The 20,531-nt window shown below is 36.6% G+C and overlaps 5 protein-coding genes across 5 annotated transcripts in view; 4 read left to right on the top strand and 1 right to left on the bottom strand.

Annotated features, from left to right (window-relative positions):
- Nucleotides 1–72: 72 nt before the first annotated feature.
- On the top strand, nucleotides 73–1,244 carry CBG18558 (the record flags this gene model as incomplete). Its single annotated transcript, XM_045238480.1, has 4 exons — nucleotides 73–179; nucleotides 210–305; nucleotides 415–919; nucleotides 1,029–1,244. The coding sequence occupies 4 exons, from the start codon at nucleotides 73–75 to the stop codon at nucleotides 1,242–1,244; spliced, it is 924 nt and encodes a 307-aa protein (XP_045096515.1).
- Nucleotides 1,245–3,110: 1,866 nt separating this feature from the next.
- Nucleotides 3,111–5,264, top strand: CBG18559 (the record flags this gene model as incomplete). The annotated part of the gene is made up of 4 exons (XM_002638312.1): nucleotides 3,111–3,153; nucleotides 3,220–3,341; nucleotides 4,146–4,440; nucleotides 5,080–5,264. The coding sequence occupies 4 exons, from the start codon at nucleotides 3,111–3,113 to the stop codon at nucleotides 5,262–5,264; spliced, it is 645 nt and encodes a 214-aa protein (XP_002638358.1).
- A 594-nt stretch (nucleotides 5,265–5,858) lies between these two features.
- On the top strand, nucleotides 5,859–6,380 carry CBG18560 (the record flags this gene model as incomplete). Its single annotated transcript, XM_045238478.1, has 4 exons — nucleotides 5,859–5,915; nucleotides 5,960–6,030; nucleotides 6,078–6,232; nucleotides 6,289–6,380. 4 exons carry the CDS (start codon nucleotides 5,859–5,861, stop codon nucleotides 6,378–6,380), a joined length of 375 nt encoding a protein of 124 aa, XP_045096516.1.
- Nucleotides 6,381–7,463: 1,083 nt separating this feature from the next.
- Nucleotides 7,464–10,873, top strand: CBG18561 (the record flags this gene model as incomplete). Its single annotated transcript, XM_045238477.1, has 7 exons — nucleotides 7,464–7,611; nucleotides 8,088–8,354; nucleotides 9,360–9,438; nucleotides 9,509–9,785; nucleotides 9,833–9,961; nucleotides 10,591–10,768; nucleotides 10,821–10,873. 7 exons carry the CDS (start codon nucleotides 7,464–7,466, stop codon nucleotides 10,871–10,873), a joined length of 1,131 nt encoding a protein of 376 aa, XP_045096517.1.
- Nucleotides 10,874–10,969: 96 nt separating this feature from the next.
- Cbr-plc-2 overlaps nucleotides 10,970–20,531 on the bottom strand; it is a gene marked incomplete at both ends in the record, with an annotated part of 22,484 nt that continues 12,922 nt past the window's right edge. The window contains 13 exons of the mRNA XM_045238476.1: nucleotides 10,970–11,107; nucleotides 11,157–11,257; nucleotides 12,080–12,184; nucleotides 12,625–12,949; nucleotides 13,519–13,615; nucleotides 13,674–13,852; nucleotides 14,692–14,976; nucleotides 15,970–16,239; nucleotides 16,809–17,026; nucleotides 17,536–17,691; nucleotides 18,030–18,073; nucleotides 18,711–18,872; nucleotides 19,046–19,149. Coding sequence (XP_045096518.1) covers nucleotides 10,970–11,107; nucleotides 11,157–11,257; nucleotides 12,080–12,184; nucleotides 12,625–12,949; nucleotides 13,519–13,615; nucleotides 13,674–13,852; nucleotides 14,692–14,976; nucleotides 15,970–16,239; nucleotides 16,809–17,026; nucleotides 17,536–17,691; nucleotides 18,030–18,073; nucleotides 18,711–18,872; nucleotides 19,046–19,149 — 2,184 coding nt within the window. The remainder of the gene's footprint in view (nucleotides 11,108–11,156; nucleotides 11,258–12,079; nucleotides 12,185–12,624; nucleotides 12,950–13,518; nucleotides 13,616–13,673; nucleotides 13,853–14,691; nucleotides 14,977–15,969; nucleotides 16,240–16,808; nucleotides 17,027–17,535; nucleotides 17,692–18,029; nucleotides 18,074–18,710; nucleotides 18,873–19,045; nucleotides 19,150–20,531) is intronic.

The raw sequence follows: 20,531 nt of genomic DNA, 5'->3' as shown, positions 1-20,531 counted from the left end.
CCCAAAATTATTTACTACTAATTTCGGTCAGGACTGCCGATTCTCGAGTGTTACAAGAATTTTTGTAACAGAATGGAATTAGATTCAATCAATTTTATCGAGTTTGAATTCTGGTTTCAGCGATTTTCGGCGGGAAATTTCGATTTGGATTATGATAGAAGGTGTCTGTCTGTGTGTCGGTTTGTCCAGTATAATTATCGATTTTTCAGCAAGGACCCGAAATATCGTACAATTACTGATATGCCAGTGGATGTTTTCCAGAAAATTTGTGAAAATTTGGGAGAAGATTATCAAGAAGACTATCGGTCAGTAAATGCGCTCCATTGAGAAATTTTGAATGTTCATATATTTTTTAACGATTTCAAATTCAAAAAAACGAGCATTTTGGAGATCGAAAAATTTTAAAATTTTCAGATTCGTCTTCCGCCACGTGTGCAAGTCCTTCCGCGCTCTAGCGGACTCTTGGATTCCGACCTTCACAGAGATTTCAATTAAATCAAAATCTGATGCAATTATTGTGAAATTCGATGACGAAGAAATCGAATATACGGATGGAAATCGTGCAATTAGTGATTTGACAAGCATTCTCGCTTATCCTGACCTCAAATTTCATGAATTTGAATTTAATTCGAATCTTGATAAGCGATTCTTGGAGAGATTAGTGCTGAAATTGAAATCGCTGAAATTGAAAATCCACGTGGCCTATTTTCATTTGAATTCTGATAATTGGGAGTATCACAAGCGGCTTTTGCCATTTTATCGAGCTGAAACTGTCGGAACGGTCTCTATCTACGGATCGCAAACTTGGGTTTCGGAATTTATCGAAAAAATCGCACTGAAATCAAAAAACAAGCTTTTCTCAAATATGGAACTCAATGTTCATTCTCTGCATGTCAAAGAAGCTACAAAAATTATCAAGGTGTCGTTGTTCAGCTTTTTTGCGCGTCAAATATAGTGCCAAGTGTGCAGACAATCGGTGTTTGCGTACTTTGCGCCAGATTTCACGACGCAAAAAAAAAAAGTTCCAGAACCTTCTACAATTCTCCAAACTGGAATATTGCTATCTGGATGTGGATTCACGGAGCAATTTTCAATTGAAAAAGAATATTGAGCGACTTGGCGCAAAAATTCAAGGTTTTCGTTCGGACATTTTTCACTATCCGATTCTATACTCCACGGATTTTTTCGAAATTAAATTCGATTGCGAGGGAATTTTTATTGAGAGAAAATCCAAATCCACTTGATTGTTTGCTTATTTTCACTTTTTGTCGTTGTTTTCGTTGTCATTTTTTGTTGTCTGTTAATGGTGGTGTGCGGTGAAAAAATCCTTCATTGAGAAGAACGGCGTCAAAGTGGGAACCGCTGGACTAGCGGCCAGGTGTGAGTTTTCTAGGCCAACTTCCGGTAAAAGCGCGCGAAATTCGAATTTTTATTAATTTTCAGTGTTTTCTCAGATGTTTTTTAAAGGTGGGGGGACATGAGAAAAATAATGTTGTCGAAATTCCGTTCAAATATGCTCCTCGAGGAGTTGAACTTGTCGAGGCGAGTGTTGAAGGTGCGGCGCCGCTACCGACTGAGCCACGCGGGCAAAGAGAAAGCGCACGCCCGATTGCATACATAAAGGCGAGGGCGACAGCTGTACGCAGAGTGACATTAAGCGTTGTACACCGTTACGGTAGAATGCATACTCTGGCCCCAAAAATCCCCCGTAAAATCTCCTGTCCCCCCACCTTTGAAGATTTCAAAATGTTTTTGTTAATTTCCTCTCAGGTGTATGAAAAAACCTGACAAAAATCAGAGAAAACACTGAAGATCAATAAAAATTCGAATTTCGCGCGCTTTTACCGGCAGTTGGCCTAGAAAACTCACAACTGGCCGCTAGTCCACCGATTCTCACTTTGACTTTTCGATGCCGTTTTTCTCAATGAATGAATTTTTTTTTGAATTTTTTCTTTGTTTTTATGAGAATCTACATGATATTCTGCACAAAATAAAGCAGTACAATTTTTCACCGCACACCACCTTTAACATTGTCATCACCGAGTTTCATATTCCGTTTAATTTCGGCTTTTTCTTTATCAACCATCTCCGTGAAAATGAATATCAATATTCTGGAAAAACGATCGAATCTATAAAAATAATTTCGAAAAATATGAATTTATTTCGAGAACATTGGAATCAATTTCCAGCAATTCTGGAGAAATTGAATTGGGCTTTGAAGGAAGATGCGATGTGTTCTTTCAATTAAAATAAAAATGTTTTTTTTTAGATTTTTTTGAATTTTTGAATTTCCAAAATTTTGAATTTTTGAATTTCTGAATTTTTGAATTTTTGAATTTTTGAACTTTTGAATTTTTGAATTTTTGAACTTTTGAATTTTCGAATATTTGAATATTTGAATTTTTAAACTTTCGAATTTTTGAATTTTTAAACTTTCGAATTTTTGAATTTTTGAACTTTTGAATTTTTGAATGTTTGAATTTTTGAACTTTTGAATTTTTGAATTTTTGAATTTTTGAAATTTTGAATTTTTCAATTTCAAAATTTTTGAATTTTTTAATTTCTGAATTTTTGAACTTTTGAATTTTCGAATATTTGAATATTTGAATTTTTAAACTTTCGAATTTTTGAATTTTTGAAATTTTGAATTTTTGAATTTTTGAATTTCAAAATTTTTGAATTTTTTAATTTCTGAATTTTTGAACTTTTGAATTTTTGAATTTTCGAATATTTGAATATTTGAATTTCTGAATTTTTGAATTTTCAAATTTTTGAATTTCTGAATTTTTGAATTTTGGAATTTTTTCAAACTTAATAATTCTTCCGTTTTTGTCAATTTTCATGATTTTCCGAAAATTTCGAAATAGTCCCACACCCAAAAAGATATTTTTGTGAGCAAATAAAATTCTATTTCCACTGATAAGAAAATATATATATTGTGATTTCATAACACCATTTTCCGTCTCTTTTTCTGCTGACTAACCGCTCTCCTTTTTGACATATATACACATTTTTGATAAGACGAAAATCGACAAATTTTACTTTTTCTTCTCAAAATTAAAAAAAAAACCTTTTTAAAAATTTTCTAAAACTTTCAGATTCCATAGAAAATGAGTAATCCCAGAGATGAGGAGTATGACTATTTGTTTAAAGGTAAGAAAAGCAATATTTTGACAATTTTTGCCCGAAAATTCCAAAAAAAAATTTTCAAAGTTACAGTAGTCCTCGTTGGCGATTCTGGAGTTGGAAAATCCAATTTACTCTCCAGATTCACCAGAAATACATTCGATTTGGAAACCAAATCGACGATTGGAGTGGAATTTGCGACGAGAAGTATGATGGTGAGTGGAACGGGAAATGTGTCAAGGCACGAGAAATGCGCTAAGGCACCAAATATGTATTAAGGTGGTAAAAGTGAGTAGAGACGCTGAATATGCGTTAATTAGTCAAAAATATGTCAGGGCGCTAAAAATGGGTCAAGCAACTGAAAATGCGTCGAGGCACGAGAAATGCGCTCAAGCACCAAATATGCGTCATGGCACTAAATATGCATAAATTACTGAGAAACGTGTCAAGGCACTTGAAGTGCGTCAAATCACTAAAAACGCGCCAAGTCACCCCCTTGGCGCACTTTTGGTGCATTGACGCGGTTAATTAGCATGAAAAAGGCGCCAAAAGACGATAATCAACTTCCCTGACGCGTTTTCGGTGCCTTGACGCTTTTCTGAATTTTGTATTTCCTGAAGTCTCACGTTTTTGTATGAGCGTTGAGAAGTCCAAAAAACACGTCACAGATCAGGAAATGCGCCAAAACACGAAAAATACGCAAAGGCACGAGAATCGCGTCAAGATACTAGAAACGCGCCAAGTCACCCCTTGGTGCACTTTTGTGCATTGACGCGTTTCAAGTCAATTAGCACGGGAAAGGCGCCAAGAGACGATAATCAACATCCCTGACGCATTTCTCGTGCCTTGACGCGTATCTAGTTTCTTGCCGCATTTTTCACGTCTTTGTGGTCTGAAAGTAACCGTTCTGAGTCTAGTTCTTTTCTGACGTCTTTTTGGAATCCTTGCGCTTTTTCCGTGCCTTGGCGCACCTTCCGTGCCATGACACGTTTCCTGATCTCCAATGTATTTCGTTTCAGATCGAGGGAAAAAAGATCAAAGCCACAATTTGGGACACAGCTGGACAAGAGAGATACCGAGCAATCACTCCAGCCTATTATCGTGGAGCTCTTGGAATTCTGATCGTCTATGATATCGCAAAACATCAAACATTTCAAAATATCGATCAATGGTTGAAAGAGTTGAGAAATCATGCGGACGAGTCTAATATCAGTATTATGTTGGTTGGAAATAAGACAGATTTGAGACATCTGAGAGCTGTCCCCACTCAAGAGGCTGCTATTTATGCCGACAGAAATCATATGAGCTTTATTGGTGAGGTTTTTGAAATTTTTAAAAAAAATTAGCACTAAAAATGCGCCAGCACGCTTAAAATGCACTAACGCACTAAAAATGCGCCAAGGCACTGAAAATGCGCCAAGGGACGAAAACTGCAATCTTTCCTGACGAAAGTGTAGTTTATTGACACTTTTCTAGTGTTTTTGTGCATTGTGAAACTTTGTAGCATTTTCAGTGCCTTGGCGCATTTCTGGTGTCTTGGCACATCGCCATTGAAAGGTATCCGAAATCGCGTCAAAACACTAAAAATGCGCCAAGGCACTAAAATGTTCAGTGTCCCTATTTCCGACGTTTAGTCACATTTCGAACCACTGGTATCACGAAATGCGCCATAGACGAGAAACGCGTCAGCGCACCAAAAGTACGCCAAGGAACAAGAATTGCATACTGACTTTTTCCAGGCGAAACAGTAGTTTATTGACACTTTTCTAGTGTTTTTGTGCATTTTGGAGCCTTGACGCGTTTCTCGTGCATTGGCGCATTTCTCGTGCTTCTGCGCATTTCTTGCGCAATTATCACCCCTCGAAAATTGTATCCTATCTTTGACGCATATTTAGTCTTCTGACCTCTATTCGGTGCCTTGACGCATTTCTCGTGCATCTTCCAATGTTTCAGAAACCTCCGCTCTGGACAGTACCAACGTCGAGGAGGCTCTTCGTAATCTTCTAACCGACATCTACAAAACCGTATCCACCAAATATGGTGTCGACAGTAAGCCAGTACCATATGGTGGCCTTGGTACCATTATGACAAATGTTCCATCGACTGAAGACGTCAAGAAGAAGTGTTGTAATGTGTGAAATTGTGGAATATTTTTGTTGGATATTTTGTCCCATAAAATTTTTTTGCTGATTATTTTTTCTTGTTTTTATACCAGAGTCTGTTTTTATACCAGAGTGCTGTGTCGATTGTTGACAATCGACAAAAATCGACAAAAATCGTCAAAATCGGTGTCGATTTCGTCGACTCGATCAAAAATCGACATTCAAAAAGTCGACAGAAAATCGACAAAAGTCGATTTTTGTCGATTTTGAATCGACTCAAAATCGACAAGAATCGACGAAAAATAGACGAAATAATCGACTTTTGTCGACTTTATTGTCCGAGAGGACTACACGGCCGATGACCTAGAAACTGCCTGTGAGCGGGGTATTTTTCATGAAAAACAGGCATTTTTCATCGAATTTTCCACAGAAAAACCGTATTTTTCTTGTTTTTTTGGGTGTTTTGTTTTTTTTTTTCTGTTTCATTTATGACATTCTTGCTTATTGCATATGAATTCGTCACAAAATCAATCTAAAGCGTGGCGATTCTTCGAAAAACAAAATAACGGACAAACTGTGACCTGTAAACTGTGCGGAAGGAGCATAAAGTTCCATTCTTCGACCACAACGATGCATCAGCACTTAAACAGTCACCACAAGAAAGAAGTTGAAGAAATGGAAAGATCGGTAAGCAGAAAATTATATATTTTTTGTTAAATTCTTAATTTTAGATAGTACACAAAGATCAAGAGCCACGGCATCAAATAATTGGAAAAAATGATGCGATTGATGATCTGGCTATGTGAGTTGTATCCCGTTCTAAAAATGAACCACGCTTATCATTTTCAGAGCTATGTGTTCTTCGACTGTGCCTTTCCGCTTCCTCAGAAACAAACATTTTCGAGAATTCTGCAGAAAGCTTAATCCAGATCATCAAATTCTGGATTCCAGATCATCGAAGGTCTGGATTTTTGTAGATGGATGGAGCGCAAAATACATGGATAGTACTCTCTATGCCGTTTTTGTGTTTTATGTTGAGAATTTCGAGCGAAAGTCGAAGGTGAGCTATGCTACAAACATCATAGAAACAAACAAGATTATTTCCAGCTTCTGGGAATCGAGCCTATCAGCGCGTCTGCAACGGCAGCCTAATGTCGGCAGACTTTTTGTTGATTTACTTCACAAATTTGGCATCGATTTAAAAAAACAAATTTGGCATCGAATATTACGAATCCAGAGAGCATAACGATGATACTTTTGGGAACGATTTGGCCCAAATAATGAAACATTAATTCCTAATGCTGAACTTTGTTCTTCTTCTTCCCTTTTTTAAATTTTGTCGCTTTGAATTTTCTTCTATTTTCCTTGCCATCATATTTTGTACCCCCGTTGAAACTAAGTTTTACACTATTTGTTTTTATCCATAAAAATAAAGTTGTTAAAATGATTTCTTCAAAAAATTAGAAAAAAACATTTCTCGAGGTGAAATTTTACTTTGAAGTCCGGAAAAGTCGATTTTTCGTCGACTTCTGTCGATTTTAAGTCGACGCAAAATCGACAAAAGTCGACAACGAAAAGTTCGATTTTCATCGACAAATAGCTTTTTCGAATTTTTGAATGTCGACTGTGTCGATTTTCAAAGTCGACAAAAATCATCGATTTTCGAGTCGACTCGGCACTCTATACCAGACAGATAGAAAGAAGTAGACAGAAATCACATGGAAAATAATATCCGGTAGACTAGTCATAGAAAATACAAAATGACGGAAAAAAATACAAATAAAAATTCATAAAAAATAATGGAAAACAAAAATATTTTGAGAGTATAAAACGGTCAAAATTTGACAATACATGAGTAATTCTGAAATTTTAAGAATTTTCAGTCATGTGGAGTAAGTTGGTTTTTCGAAATTTTGAAAAAATTATAAAAACTGATAGTGAGAAACAATTTTTTTCAAGAATTTCGAAAACAATTTTCCTTTTTTTTTGTTTAACGAATCCCCATTTTCTCGTTCCTTGCGCGTTTTCTGTGCCTTGGTGCGCTTTCGATGCAAGGTATCCGAAAATGCGCCAACTCATGTAAAGCGATTCAAGACACCAAAAGTGCGTTAATAAATTCATACGTCTAGATCCTGTTGTCCTGGCGTGTTTTCTGTTATTGACGCCTTTTCGGTGCAAGGTATCCGAAAATGCGTAAAGTCACCAAACACGCGTCAAACAACCAAAAATGCGTCAATGCACCAGAAGTGCGTCAAGGCACCGAGAATTCACCAAAAGAATTCACCACAATTCATCCAGTGCCTTGACGCATTCTTGGTGCAAGGAATCCGAAAATGCGTCAAAGCACCAAGAATGCGCCAAAGCACTGAATATGCGTCAACAGGTTCATAATTCTTGTTTTCAGTGTCTTAATGCGTTTTCTGTGCCTTGACGCGTAGTCTGCACCTTGATTCGTTTAATGGGCTTGGCGCATTTTCGGTGCAAGGTATGCGGAAATGCGTCAAGACGCCGAAAGTGCGTCAAATTATTTCAAAGTGTTGTTTATACTGCCTTGCCGCCTTTTCTGTGTCTCGATGCAATTCGACAAAAAATGCGCCAAGGTACCGAAAATACGCCAAAACACCAAATATGCGTCAAGCCACTAGAAATGTGTCAAAGCATTGGAAACGCGTCAATACACCAAAAGTGTGTCAAGAGACAGAAGCTTCACTCAGACGTTCACGCAACTGAAATGTTGTGCTTTGGCGCACTTTCGGTGCCTTGACGTACTTTTCGTGCTTTGGCGCCTTTTTCGTGCTTTTGCGCAAAACTAGTGCCTTAACTCAAAATTTTCGAAAATTTCAAAAATCGCAATTACAGTAATCACAGTTTTACACATCATCCACTATTTTGGATCGATTGCCGCACAAATTTCCAATGCAGTTTTACTATATTTGATCATAAAAAAGGCGGGAACACTTTTCGGATCCTATCGTTATGTAATGGGCGTATTCTCAACGTATTCGTTGATTTATGCATGGATTGATGCTGCCACGTGTCCCATTATGTTGATTTATGGTCCCGCGTTCGTTGTTTATATGGATGGACCATTCAAATATATATCTTGGATTGGCAATAATATTGTTTGTGAGTAAATCCCAGATTTTTAGGTGTATTGATTTTTTAAATATCGAATTTATACTCATCTGAACCGTCTAGTTACGAGAAATCGGAAAATGCTAAATTCACAAATCTAGCACAAAAACGAAGCGAGTTACAGTAGTTTTTCTGTAGTAGGCGCGCGCGCAGACGACGAGAGTGTCTGCGTCTCTCAAGAATTTGAAAAAGTAGGTCATGATTATACTCATTTAAACCGTCTAGTCACGAGGAAACGAAGTATGGTAAAATCCTAAAGCTAGCAGAAAAACAAAACAAGTTACGGTAGGTTTTGTAAAAAAATTCCAAGAATTGCATGTTTTTAATTTTTTGAACATTTTTAAAATCTTAAAAATCTCGAACTTACAGACAAATTTATATTTGTTCGAACTGCAATTCATTGGAAAATTCAAAAATATAAAAATCACAACGCTAGCATAAAAACGAAGTGAGTTACGGTAGTTTTTCTGAAAGCGACAATGGGAGCGTAGACAACGAGTTAACGCTAAGAAAAACTACCGTAACTCTTTTCGCATTTATGTCAGCTTGTTAATTCTAATATTTTTGAATTTTTGTGGGGTAAGGGTTCGAATGAATATAAAAATGACTTGGTTTTTGAAAAATTTTCAAAATCTAAAATTCTCGAAAAAAAACTTTTTTTCGAAAAATCATACTCGCTTATTTTTCACCCAAGCTTCATTAGTTTCACATTTTTGTAATCTACTCGTTTTCAGCTTCAAAATGAGTATAATCATGACCTACTTTGTCACAACTCATGTACCGGCGAGAGACGCAGACACTCTCGTTGTCTGCGCTCTCGCTTCTGAAAAACTACCGTAACTCGCTTCATTTTTGTGCTAGCTTTGTAATTTTTACATTTTCGAATTTCTCATAATTAGACGGTTCAGATGAGTATAAAAATGACAGGCTTTGAAAAGTTTTGAATTTTTGAAAATTTCAGAAAATATTTTTTTTTTCAAAATCCTTTATTTTTAGGTCTGTACTGCGGCTTATTTGCACTTGTGATTTCTCTTCTGGCTACTCAGTTTTACTATCGTTATGTCGTATTTTGTCGGTAAGAAAAAATTCAAAAAAAAAAAAAATTTGGCGCCAAAATTTTTTTCCGAAAACTTCCAAAATTCCAGACCCGAAATAATGAGCCATTTGAATGGCTGGAAATTGGCTCGACTTTTTATCCCATCCATCATTTTAGTGATAATTTATTTTACAATTGTGAAATTTGGAATGGCGATGACTTCTCAAAAAATCAATTTTGTAAAAATTCCGCTGGAAATTTTTTATAACGAAAATTCTGAAAAAGTTCAATTTTTCGGACCAATGTATTATGGAATTGGGGTGAATGGAGAGAAAATCTGGAATGTTCCAGACCTATTATCAGCTTTTGGGTGCTTTTTGATCATTGTGAGTATTGGCGGGAAATTTGAAATAATTTAAATTCAAATTTTCAGGTAATTTGCTTTTCCACAATCGCATTTTGTGCCACAAAAATCTATTTGCAATTGAAGAGTAAAAGTACACATTTCAGTGCGAAAACCATTGAAATGAATCGACAACTTTTTGTTACACTCATTTTTCAGGTAAGTGTTTAGAACGAAAAGTGCGCCGAAGCACTGAAAACGCGCCAAGGCACTGAAAACGCGTTAAGGCACTAGAAATGCGCCAAGACACTAGAAGTGCGCCAAGGCACTTAATATGCGTTAAGAAGTGCAAAATGCTTCAAAGCACTAGAAATGCGCCAAGGCGCCAAATACGCGTTAATTCGTGGAAGTTGGGTCAAGGAACTGAGAATGCCGTCCAGAAACCATACACCTAGAAAGAATATACGCAAAGTCACCAGAAACGCGTCAATGTTCTAGAAATGCGCCAAGACACTCAAAATGCGCTAATGCACTAAAACTACGCGTCAAGACACCTCAAAAAGAGTGTCGGAATTGCATTCTTCCGGTATGTGAATCCTGCCTGGCGCATATTTTGTGAATTGACGCATTTCAGCTGACCAAGGTTCGTTGACGCATTTCTGATGCCTTGACGCTTTTCTAATGATTTGAGGCATTTCTGGTACCTTGGCGCGTTTCTAGTGACTTGACGCATTTCCGGATACATAACGCATAATTCATGCTATGGCGCGTTTCTGGTGACTTGACCCATTTTTTTGTGGCTTGACGCCTTTTTCGTGCCTTGACGCATTTTCAGTGCCCTATTCCAGACCCTTCTCCCCTTCATAACGATGTATTCCCCAGTTGGCCTAATTTTGACTCTTCCATTTTTCGAAATTCCCGCCGGCCGAGCAGCCAACTTCGTTGGAGCGAGTTTGGCAATATATCCATGTTTGGAACCTCTAATTGCCATGATTTGTATCAAAGATTTTCGAAATATTATATTTTGTAAGTGGACGGGGCTTCAAAAAGGGGCGTGGCTTAATTTTTCAATATTCAGGCACCCAGAGGAAGGTAACAACACCATCCCAAACTGGCACATTTGGGAAGTGAAAAATCTGTTGGCGCATTTCCGGATCCTTGGCGCTTTTCTCGATACCTAGGAAATTCTTCATTTTTATCATAAAAATAGTTCAAAAAAGTTCAAAATTATTTCTTCTTCCAAAACGCAATTTTCTCCAACAGCTCTTTTCCAAAGCTCATGGGTTTGGTGGGCGTGGTCGGAGTGGTGGGCGGGATTTCGACCGATCCGCGTCGAGTACCCTCTACTAGTAGAAATTCGTTTCCCTGGAAAAAAAATAATTATACATGTTTTAAATTTTTTCGAAAAATTTACATCGAACCCGTCCAAATCGGCAAACGGATTGCTGAAACGTCTCTCCCATTTGTCAGATTCTTTTTCGAATGCGTGTGGATTGTACATTTGTTTATGGTCGTCTGAAAAAGAGCGAGAATTGCGTCAAGACACCAGAAAAGCGTCAAGACACCGAGAATACGTCAATGAAGCTCTGGATACTTTAAAACACTCCTAGACACTAAAATTACGCACAAGAACAAGTTTTGCGTCAAGGCACCGAAAATGCGTCAAGGCACTGAAAATGCGTCAAGTCACTAGAAATGCGCCAAGGCGCGGAAAATACCTTGAGGTATCTCAAACACTCCTAGGCACTCAAAATACGCTCAGGAACAAGTTTTGCGTCAAGGCACCGAAATTGCGCAAAGCTCAAAAAGCTCTGCCAGGAAGGCGCTAGACACACCCCGTACACTGTTTTGTAGACTACTCGTGTTTCGGTGCACTTTTGATGCCTTGGCGCATTTCCAGTTCCTTGGCGCATTTGTGGCGCCTTGGACACTTTCCGTGATTTGACGTGCTTTTTGAGAATCGGTTATTTTTAGCGCCTCTACGCATTTTCAGTGCCTTAGCTTACTTTACTATACGTGTCGATGCACAAATTATGCGCAAAGGCACTTGAAATGCGCCAAGACACTGAAAATGCAGAAAGCCTCTAAATGCCGCCAGAAAGGTACTAGAAACACTGAGAACGGTTTCTTGAAGACTAGTTGTGGTTTGGTGCACTTTTGATGCATTGGCGCGTTTCTTGTGAGTTGGCGCATTTCTGGTGCCTTGGCAAGTTTACAGTGCTTTGGTGCAATTCTAGTGCCTAGACATCTTTTCGGTGCCTTGACTGACGCATTTCGAGCTGCACAAGTTATGTGCCAAGGCACCAAAAATGTGCCAAGCAGAAATTCTAAACTCACGCAAATTCTTCCTATCCGAATGCATAAAAAGATCGAATCTGACGAGCAGACATGCGGGTCCAGCACACTGATTTGAAGGGGTTCGGAGGGTCACAAAACGGTATCCTGGAAATAATTTTTTTTTAAATTCAATCTTTCGTGGTGGGACCCAAGTTTTCAAAAAATCAAAAGTTTTTAAAGTTGGGCTTGTTTATACTCACCTGAACCGGCTTGACATGAAACAAACGGAATTTAAAAAATTTTTCAATTTGGGCGAAAACCGACAGAGTTACGGTAGTTTTACTGATTTTCGTGGTGGGACCCAAAGTGGGTCATGTTTATACTCATTCTAACCGGCTCAACGAGCAAATTTCAAAAATTAAAAAAATTGAAATCTTTTTCGAAAAACAAAAAAATCATGATAGATTTTCTAAATTGCAAAAAAATTCGAAAAATTTGCCAATTTTCAAGTTCTCATAACTTGGTTAGTTTTCACTCAATTTTTTCAAGTTTTGGCTTAAAATGTTTGAAATTTCCTGTTCTTTCTGAAAATATAAATTTCTCACCATTATTCATAGTATCAATGTGCAAAATTCGCTGCGCAAAGACGCTACCCGATTCGTTGTGAACGTTGAATTGAATAAACGACAAATCGTTGAGCATAACTTTGTCAAAACTGTACACATGACGTTCATAATTAGTCACAAATGAAGTCTCCTCTCTTGTTCGACGTCTACAAGACGCTTCGAACTTCGTTGACGTGGAAATCGATGGAGAGGAAATGTCTTCTTTCGAAATTTGATCAGGTACATCGAAAAGGCGGACGGATACAGTACTCCGGCGGCGATATTTCTCGGAATCCATGGCTGAGAGGAAGTAGGCGGCAATTATCTGAAAATAAGTTATTTGAGGAGTACGGTAATCAAAAAATTTCGAAATTTGGTTCAAAACTGATTGAGTTACGACCAAAAAATCGAAATTTTGGAAAATTCGAATAATTCAAATTATTGAAACTAGATCATGTTCATATTCATTCAAACCGTCTTTTTATGCGATTTTCAAAAATATGCATACTTTCGATCTACCACCGAAATGAACAAAGTTACGGACCGCCTTCTGGAAGAGGAGCGCAGGTTGCGACTACTCGTCGTCTGCGTCTCTCACAGGTAAAAACTACCGTAACTCACTAACAGTTCGATAAAATTCAAAAATTTTTGCATTTTCGAGTTTTGCTCGTTAAGCCGGTTCGAATGAGTATAAACACGGTACACTTTCAAATTTTGGGTCCCACCACGAAAACCAGTAAAACTACCGTAACTTGGTTGGTTTTCATCCGAACTTGAATATTTTTGCAGTTTTGAATTTTTCATGTCTAGACGGTTCGAATGAGTATAAACATGGCATACTTTAAAAAATTGTGAAATTCCAAAATTTTTGGATCCCACCCCGAAATTGCTCACCTCCACTTCTACCGTATACGCAATGGTGAATGGTATGGACAAATGTGGTTTCAATTGCACATCTCGCATCCGGAGCCAGTCTGGTTTTCGGACGAATCTGAAAAAAAAATTTTGGAACATTTTTTTTTCAAAGTTTCAAAATTTTTCTACCGTACCCACAACCTCCGTTCCGCTCAAACATTGCATAGCTCAACTGAATATTTGGACAATTCGTTTGAATATTCAATGCGACCATTTGAGCACCGGTGAGCCAGTGAATCATCGGATTATAGTTGGTTGAGTAGATTCTTGACGCTTTGGGGTAGATTCTCATGATTTTTGACTTGTTTAGATTCTGAAAAATGGGTTTGTTTGATTTCAGTAATAAAGTCAATAATTTTAAACATTTTGAGCTATAAACCAAAAAAATTGGTCCAAAATGAGTAATGTTATAGAATTTCGAAATTTTTCGAAAAATCCTGAAAAGTTCGAATTGCTCATAACTCGGTCAGTTTTCGTTCAAATTTTATAAATTTTACAGCGTTGTGTTTCACAGTTCAGGAGCTTCAAAATGAGTATAAACATGACTAGGTTTCAAAAATTTTCATTTTCGGGTCCCATCACGAAAATACAAAAACTACCGTAACTCGGTTAGTTTTTGACCAAATCGAATAACTTTTGCAGTTTTAATTTTCACAGCTTTTGATCTTCAAAATAAGTATAAACACGACTAGGTTTCAAAAATTTCGATTTTTTTTTCAAATTTTGGGTCCCACCACGAAAATACGAAAACTACCATAACTTGATCGGTTTTTCACCAATTTTAAAAATTTTGATGTTGTGTATTTGACACGTTTCGAGCTTCAAAATGAGTATAAACACGACTAGGTTTCAAGATTTTCGAAATTTTGATATTTGGGTCCCACCACGAAAATTCAAAACTTACCGTATCTTGGTTAGTTTTGGTCCAAATTCTATAAAAATTTTTAGCACTGAGTTTGAAATTTTATGAGTTTTGAAATGAGTATAAACACGATTGGGTTTCAAAACTGTCGAAAATTTCATTTTTGGGTCTCACCACGAAAATACAAAAACTGATGTATCTCGGTTAGTTTTGGTCTAAACTTTACGAGACAAGAACCATTAAACTAGAAATTTCAAAACATTCTCAATTTTCCATATTCCAATTCTCACCTGAACCTTCTCCACCGAGTTTCCCTTCAAACAATTCCATACAGTATTCTCATCGGCCGACACTATACAAGGTACAGTATCCTGAGTGGCATTTTCAAGGTTCACCGCAGTTGAGACGCCTCTAGACGATTCGAATGCTTGCATGTAATTAATAATCTCCGAAAGCTCTGAACACGAAGATTCTTCTGGAAGTTGGAGCATTTGGGCAGCTTTTTGCTCTTCGGTGAGCTCATTGAATCGCTCATTTTCGATGGCCTCATCTTCTGTTAGGTCTATTGAAGAGCCCTGAAACTGGAAGTTTTGGGTTTGTTAGGTTGAGAGCTTCAAAATAAATATAAATACGACTAGGTTTGATATTTTTTGGAAAAATAATTTTCTGAAAAAAAAATATTTTTGGACTTTAAATTTAAAAGTTCCATAACTCGGTCAGTTTTAGACCAATTTGAGAAATATTTGCAGTTTTATATTTGGCATGTTTCGAGATTCAAAGCGAATATAAACACAAATAGAGTGCCTTCAAAAAGAGACGCAGAGAAACGAGACTATCTCACTGTCTTCGTTTCTCATGCACAATCAGTAAAACTACCGTATCTCAGTCAGTTACTGTCTAAACTGCAAAATTTTTGCAGTTTTGAACTTGGCAAATTGTAAACTTTAAAATGAGTATAAACACGACTAGATTTCAAAATTTTTCGAAATTTCGGTATTTTGGGTCCCACCACGAAAATACGAAAACTACTGTATATCATTCAGTTTTTGACCAAATCAAGAGATTTTTGATGTGTTGAATTTGGCAAGTTTTGAGCTTCAAAATGAGTACAAACACGACTAGTTTAAGAAAATCGAAAGAGTGAGAGACGCAGAGAAACAAGACATTCTAGCTGTCTGCGCTCTCTTCTTGCGTATCATTAAAACTACCGTAACTCGGTGGATTGTTGAAAAATTTAAAAAATTCATGCAATTCGAACTTTGGTAAGCTCTAAACTTCGAAATGAGTACAAACACGACTAGGTTTGCAAAATTTTTCATTTTTGAGACCCATCATGAAAACACGAGAAGTACCGTATCTCAGTCAGTTTTTGACCAAATCGAGCGATGTTTGCAGTTTTAAACTTGGCAAGTGTTAAGCTTCAAAATGAGTATATAAACACGACTAGACTTTAGGAATTTTGATTTTTTGGAATTTTATCATACAGTACCATAACTTGGCTTATTTTTGACCAAATTTCGAACTTTTTCATTTTTAACTGAATTTAAAAAAAAAACAAACTACCGTGCCTGCAAATCAATACTAGAATCCTCTCGACTTCTGGACTCTTGTTTCTCGAATCTCTTCTTTTTGGCTTTAATCAAAATTTTGAATTTCAAATCTTCTGGAGACGGATACTTGACGTCTCCAGATGCCTCTCGAGCGTATAAGGGGTAGTCTGGAAGAGGTCCAGTCAGAAGGAGGTCGCCGAATACGTGATGGAATATTTGGACCATTTTCTCCTGTTGACGACGGCCCAAATGATTTTCGATGGATAGGATTAGAGGATATGGAGTTGTCTGGAAATTATAATTTTTGAATTTTTGAATTTTTGAATTTTTGAATTTTTGAATTTTCGAATTTTTGAATTTTTGAATTTTTGAATTTTTGAATTTTTGAATTTTTGAATTTTCGAATTTTTGAATTTTTGAATTTTTGAATTTTTGAATTTATGAATTTTTGAATTTTTGAATTTTCGAATTTTTGAATTTTTGAATTTTTGAATTTTTGAATTTTCGAACTTTTGAATTTTCGAACTTTTGAATTTTCGAACTTTTGAATTTTTGAATTTTTGAATTTTTGAATTTTCGAACTTTTGAATTTTTGAATTTTTGAATTTTTGAATTTTTGAATTTTTGAATTTTTGAATTTTTGAATTTTTGAATTTTTGAATTTTGGAAGTTTTGAATTTTGGAAGTTTTGAATTTCTGAATTTTTGAATTTTCGAACTTTTGAATTTCTGAATTTTTGAATTTTTGAATTTTTGAATATTTGAATTTTTGAATTTTTGAATATTTGAATTTTTGAATTTTTGAATTTTCGAATTTTTGAATTTTCGAATTTTTGAATTTTTGGTCCAATTCCTCACCTTAAAGGCGCACTCCTTAATAGCCTCACAAACTTCTCTCAAACATATTTCATTCATTCCCATAACTGCTGTTGGTCCATGAGTGATCACTGGATCCCCATCCTTATCTCTATTATCCCAAACATCCAATTCAACACATCTACACCCGCATAACAGTGCCTGTCGATACATTTCAACATCTGCTGAGCAATGGCCGATTGCGTAGACCAGTTGGTTGCCTGAAATAGATTTTCCTTGTTTTTATGATTCCAAAAACTGCAAGAAATTTCAAATTTGGTTGAAAACTAACTGAGATACTGTACTTTATGTGATTGACGCCAAAAATTAACAAAAATCAAAATTTCTGAAGTCTATTCATGTTTATACTCAATTAGAAGCTCGAAACTTACCAAAACAAAAACTGCAAGAAATTTCCAATTTGGTTGAAAATTGGCTGAGATACGGTAGCTTTTGTGTTTTCGTGGTGGGACTCCAAAAATGAAAATTCTTCAAAACTAGTCGTGTGTATACTCATTTTGAACCACAAAACTTGCCAAGTTCAAGATTTAAAAAATTTTAGGATTTGACCAGAAACTGACTGAGATACGGTAGTTTTTGTATTTTCGCGGCGAGACCCAAACACTTGAAATTTTTCTAACATATCCATGTTTATACTCATTTTGAAGCTGAATTATGCAGAAATTCAAATGTTCTATTTTCAAAATCTTTAGATGACTACTGTACCCACCAGAACAATAAGTGTTATGAGACGAATCGATAAAATATCGATTGATTGGTTCTCTCATACTGGCCACATCTAATTTCATTCGTTGAGCTGAAATCGCGACGCCACACTCATCAGAAGCCATCCAGTGCGTAAATATTTGTGGAGTTATTGCGGAATCTGCAATTAAAATGGGTTACTGTAGTTTTCGCGGTGGGACCCAAAATTTTGAAAGTAGGCCTTGTTTATACTTATTTTGAACCTCTAAACGAGTTAGATTCAAATCTGCAAAAATTTTCGAATTTCGTCAAAAATAAACAGAGTTACGGTAATTTTCGTGGTGGGACCCAAATTTTCCAAAAAAACACAAATGTTGTGAAATAGGTCGTGTTTATACTCATTTTGAGCCTCTAAGCAAATTAAAGTTGAATTTTCTAGAATTTTGAAATTCGCGCTAAAATTTGACGGGTTACGGTAGCTTTCATGAAACTAGGCCATGGCCTAGAAACCTAAAATGCAATTTCTAGGCCACCAATTTTTTTCGAGTTTTTGAGCTTTAAAACTCTTCGAATTTGATCATCAATTTGGTCAATTTTTTCGTTGGCCTAGAAAATCAGATTTTTGTGTTTCTAGGCCATCAACCTAAAAATGGTCATAACTTGGCTGAAAATTGAGATTTTGAGCTGAAACTGAATCCAATAGGTTGCTGAGATCATCCCTGTCATTTTAAACCTATTTACGTCCTGGTGGCCTAGAAATCCAAAGATTTGGATTTCTAGGCCATCGACCTAAAAATGGCCATAACTTGGCTAAAAGTTGAGATTTTGAGCTGAAAATACTTTCAATAAGTTTCTGAGGTCATCAGTGTCACTTTGAGCCTAATTACGACATAGTGGCCTAGAAATCCAAAAACTTGTACTTCTAGGCCACCAAGGTTATTTTGCCTTATTATCGGAAATGAGTATTAATTGTCTACATCTACTGGTTTCAAACAGTCTAGAAACTCGGAGAGAACCCTGGTGGCCTAGAAAACCAAAGATTTGGATTTCTAGGCCATCGACCTAAAAATGGTCATAACTTGTCTTAAAATTTGGATTTTTAGCTGAAAATAGTTTTGTTAGATTTCTCAGGCCATTTTTGTCATTTTTCGCCTAATTACGATTTGTTGGCCTTTAATTCCGAAATTTGGGTTGCTAGGCCACGCCCCCTCACCTCCAGAATACTGCCACGTCTCCAAAATTTTATGAATTTTTCGATCGGAAACCTGATTGAATCTGGCGTCATTGAGACGATGATCATGTTGATTTTTTCTCAGCCACTCCCCAAATTCCAGTTTTGTCGCAACCGGCTCGTCTTCCGATCTGGAAGAGAAAACTTGAAGGCGGCCTAACTTTTTTTTTCTAGGCCACCCAAAAATTTTATTTCAAAACATTTAAAACTGCTCAAAAATGATGAAAAACGCAAAAAAAGATCTGATAAATTTTTTGCAGGTGGCCTAGAAAAAATCCTAGGCCATCATTTTCAAAAAACTCACATTTTTCGAAAAATCGCTTCCAGTCGAGATCCCTCGAATTTCGTGAGAATCATGATGATTTTTATCAGTTTCTGATCGTCGATTTCCACATTTTTTCGAGAATTCTGGAAGAATTTCTCTTGGTGGCCTAGAAATCCTAAAATTTGGATTTCCAGGCCACTATGTCGTAATTAGGCTCAAAGTGACACTGATGACCTCAGAAACTCATTGAAAATATTTTCAACTCAAAATCTCAACTTTTAGCCAAGTTATGGCCATTTTTAGGTCGATGGCCTAGAAATGCAAATGTTGGGTTTCTATGCCACCAGGACGTAAATAGGTTAAAAATGACAAAAATGACCTCAGAAATCTATTGGATCTAGTTTCAGCTCAAAATCTCAATTTTCAGCCAAGTTATGGCCATTTTAAGGTCGATGGCCTAGAAATCCAAAATTAAAATGTTCTAGGCCACCAAGTTTTTTTCGAATTTTCAAAGGATCTAATGCTAAATACAGACAATTTGGTGTCATTTGCAATAATTTTTCAGCAAAAAACCTTGGTGGCCTAGAATCCCAAAATTTCGGATTTCTAGGCCACCAACCTAAAATTGGTAATAACTCGGCTCAAAATTGAGATTTTGAGCTGAAAATGGTTTTGATAGAATTCTGAGATCATCGATGTCATTTTAAGCCTAATTACGACTGGGTGGCCTAAAAATTTCACTTTTTGGAATTCTCGGCCACCAAGTCGTAAGTAGGCTCAAAATGACAATGACGATCTTGTAAACTTATTGAATCTAGTTTAAGCTCAAAACCTTGATCTTCAGAAAAGATGTGACCATTTTGACATTGCTGGCCTAGAATACCAAATTATTGGATTTCTAGGCCACCAAGATTTTTTCAAGTTGCTAGAGTACCTGAAGCCATGTATAAATCGTTTGAAGTCATTTCCGGTAAGTTTTAGACTAAAAAACCCTGGTGGCCTAGGATCCCAAGTTTTTCGATTTCCAGGCAACCAGCCTAAAATAGTCATAACTTGGCTGATATATGAAACTCAGAGGTTAAAACAGTTTTAATAGAATTCTCAGACCATCCGTGTCGTTTTGGGCTTAATTACGACTAGGTGGCCTAGAAATTTCAAATTTTGGATTTCTAGGCCACTTTGTCGTAATTAGGCTCAAAATGACACTGACAATCTCAGAAGTTCATTGAAATTAGTTTCAGGCGGAAATCTCGATTTTGAGCAAAGTTATGACCGTTTTAAGAGTNATGGCGGAACGTGGAAATCGNNAAACATTGGGCACCACATTCTTAACAGAAGGCATCAAAAATCGATCGGAAAGTTCTAGAATGCGTTCGGCGTTTTCGAGTGTTGGCATTATAGGCTTCTCATGAACAAGACTGAGCAATGTAGCAAAATCCTCAAATTTGACATCCTTAATTTCGATTTCTGGCATCGATTTTTCCTTTAAATCCGAGTTGAAAAGGGTGTTAAAGTAGTCGGAATG

Source organism: Caenorhabditis briggsae (assembly GCF_000004555.2).
Source record: "Caenorhabditis briggsae complete genome, chrV, whole genome shotgun sequence".
NCBI lineage: Eukaryota > Metazoa > Nematoda > Chromadorea > Rhabditida > Rhabditidae > Caenorhabditis > Caenorhabditis briggsae.
This window is presented reverse-complemented; position numbering and strand designations above follow the sequence as displayed.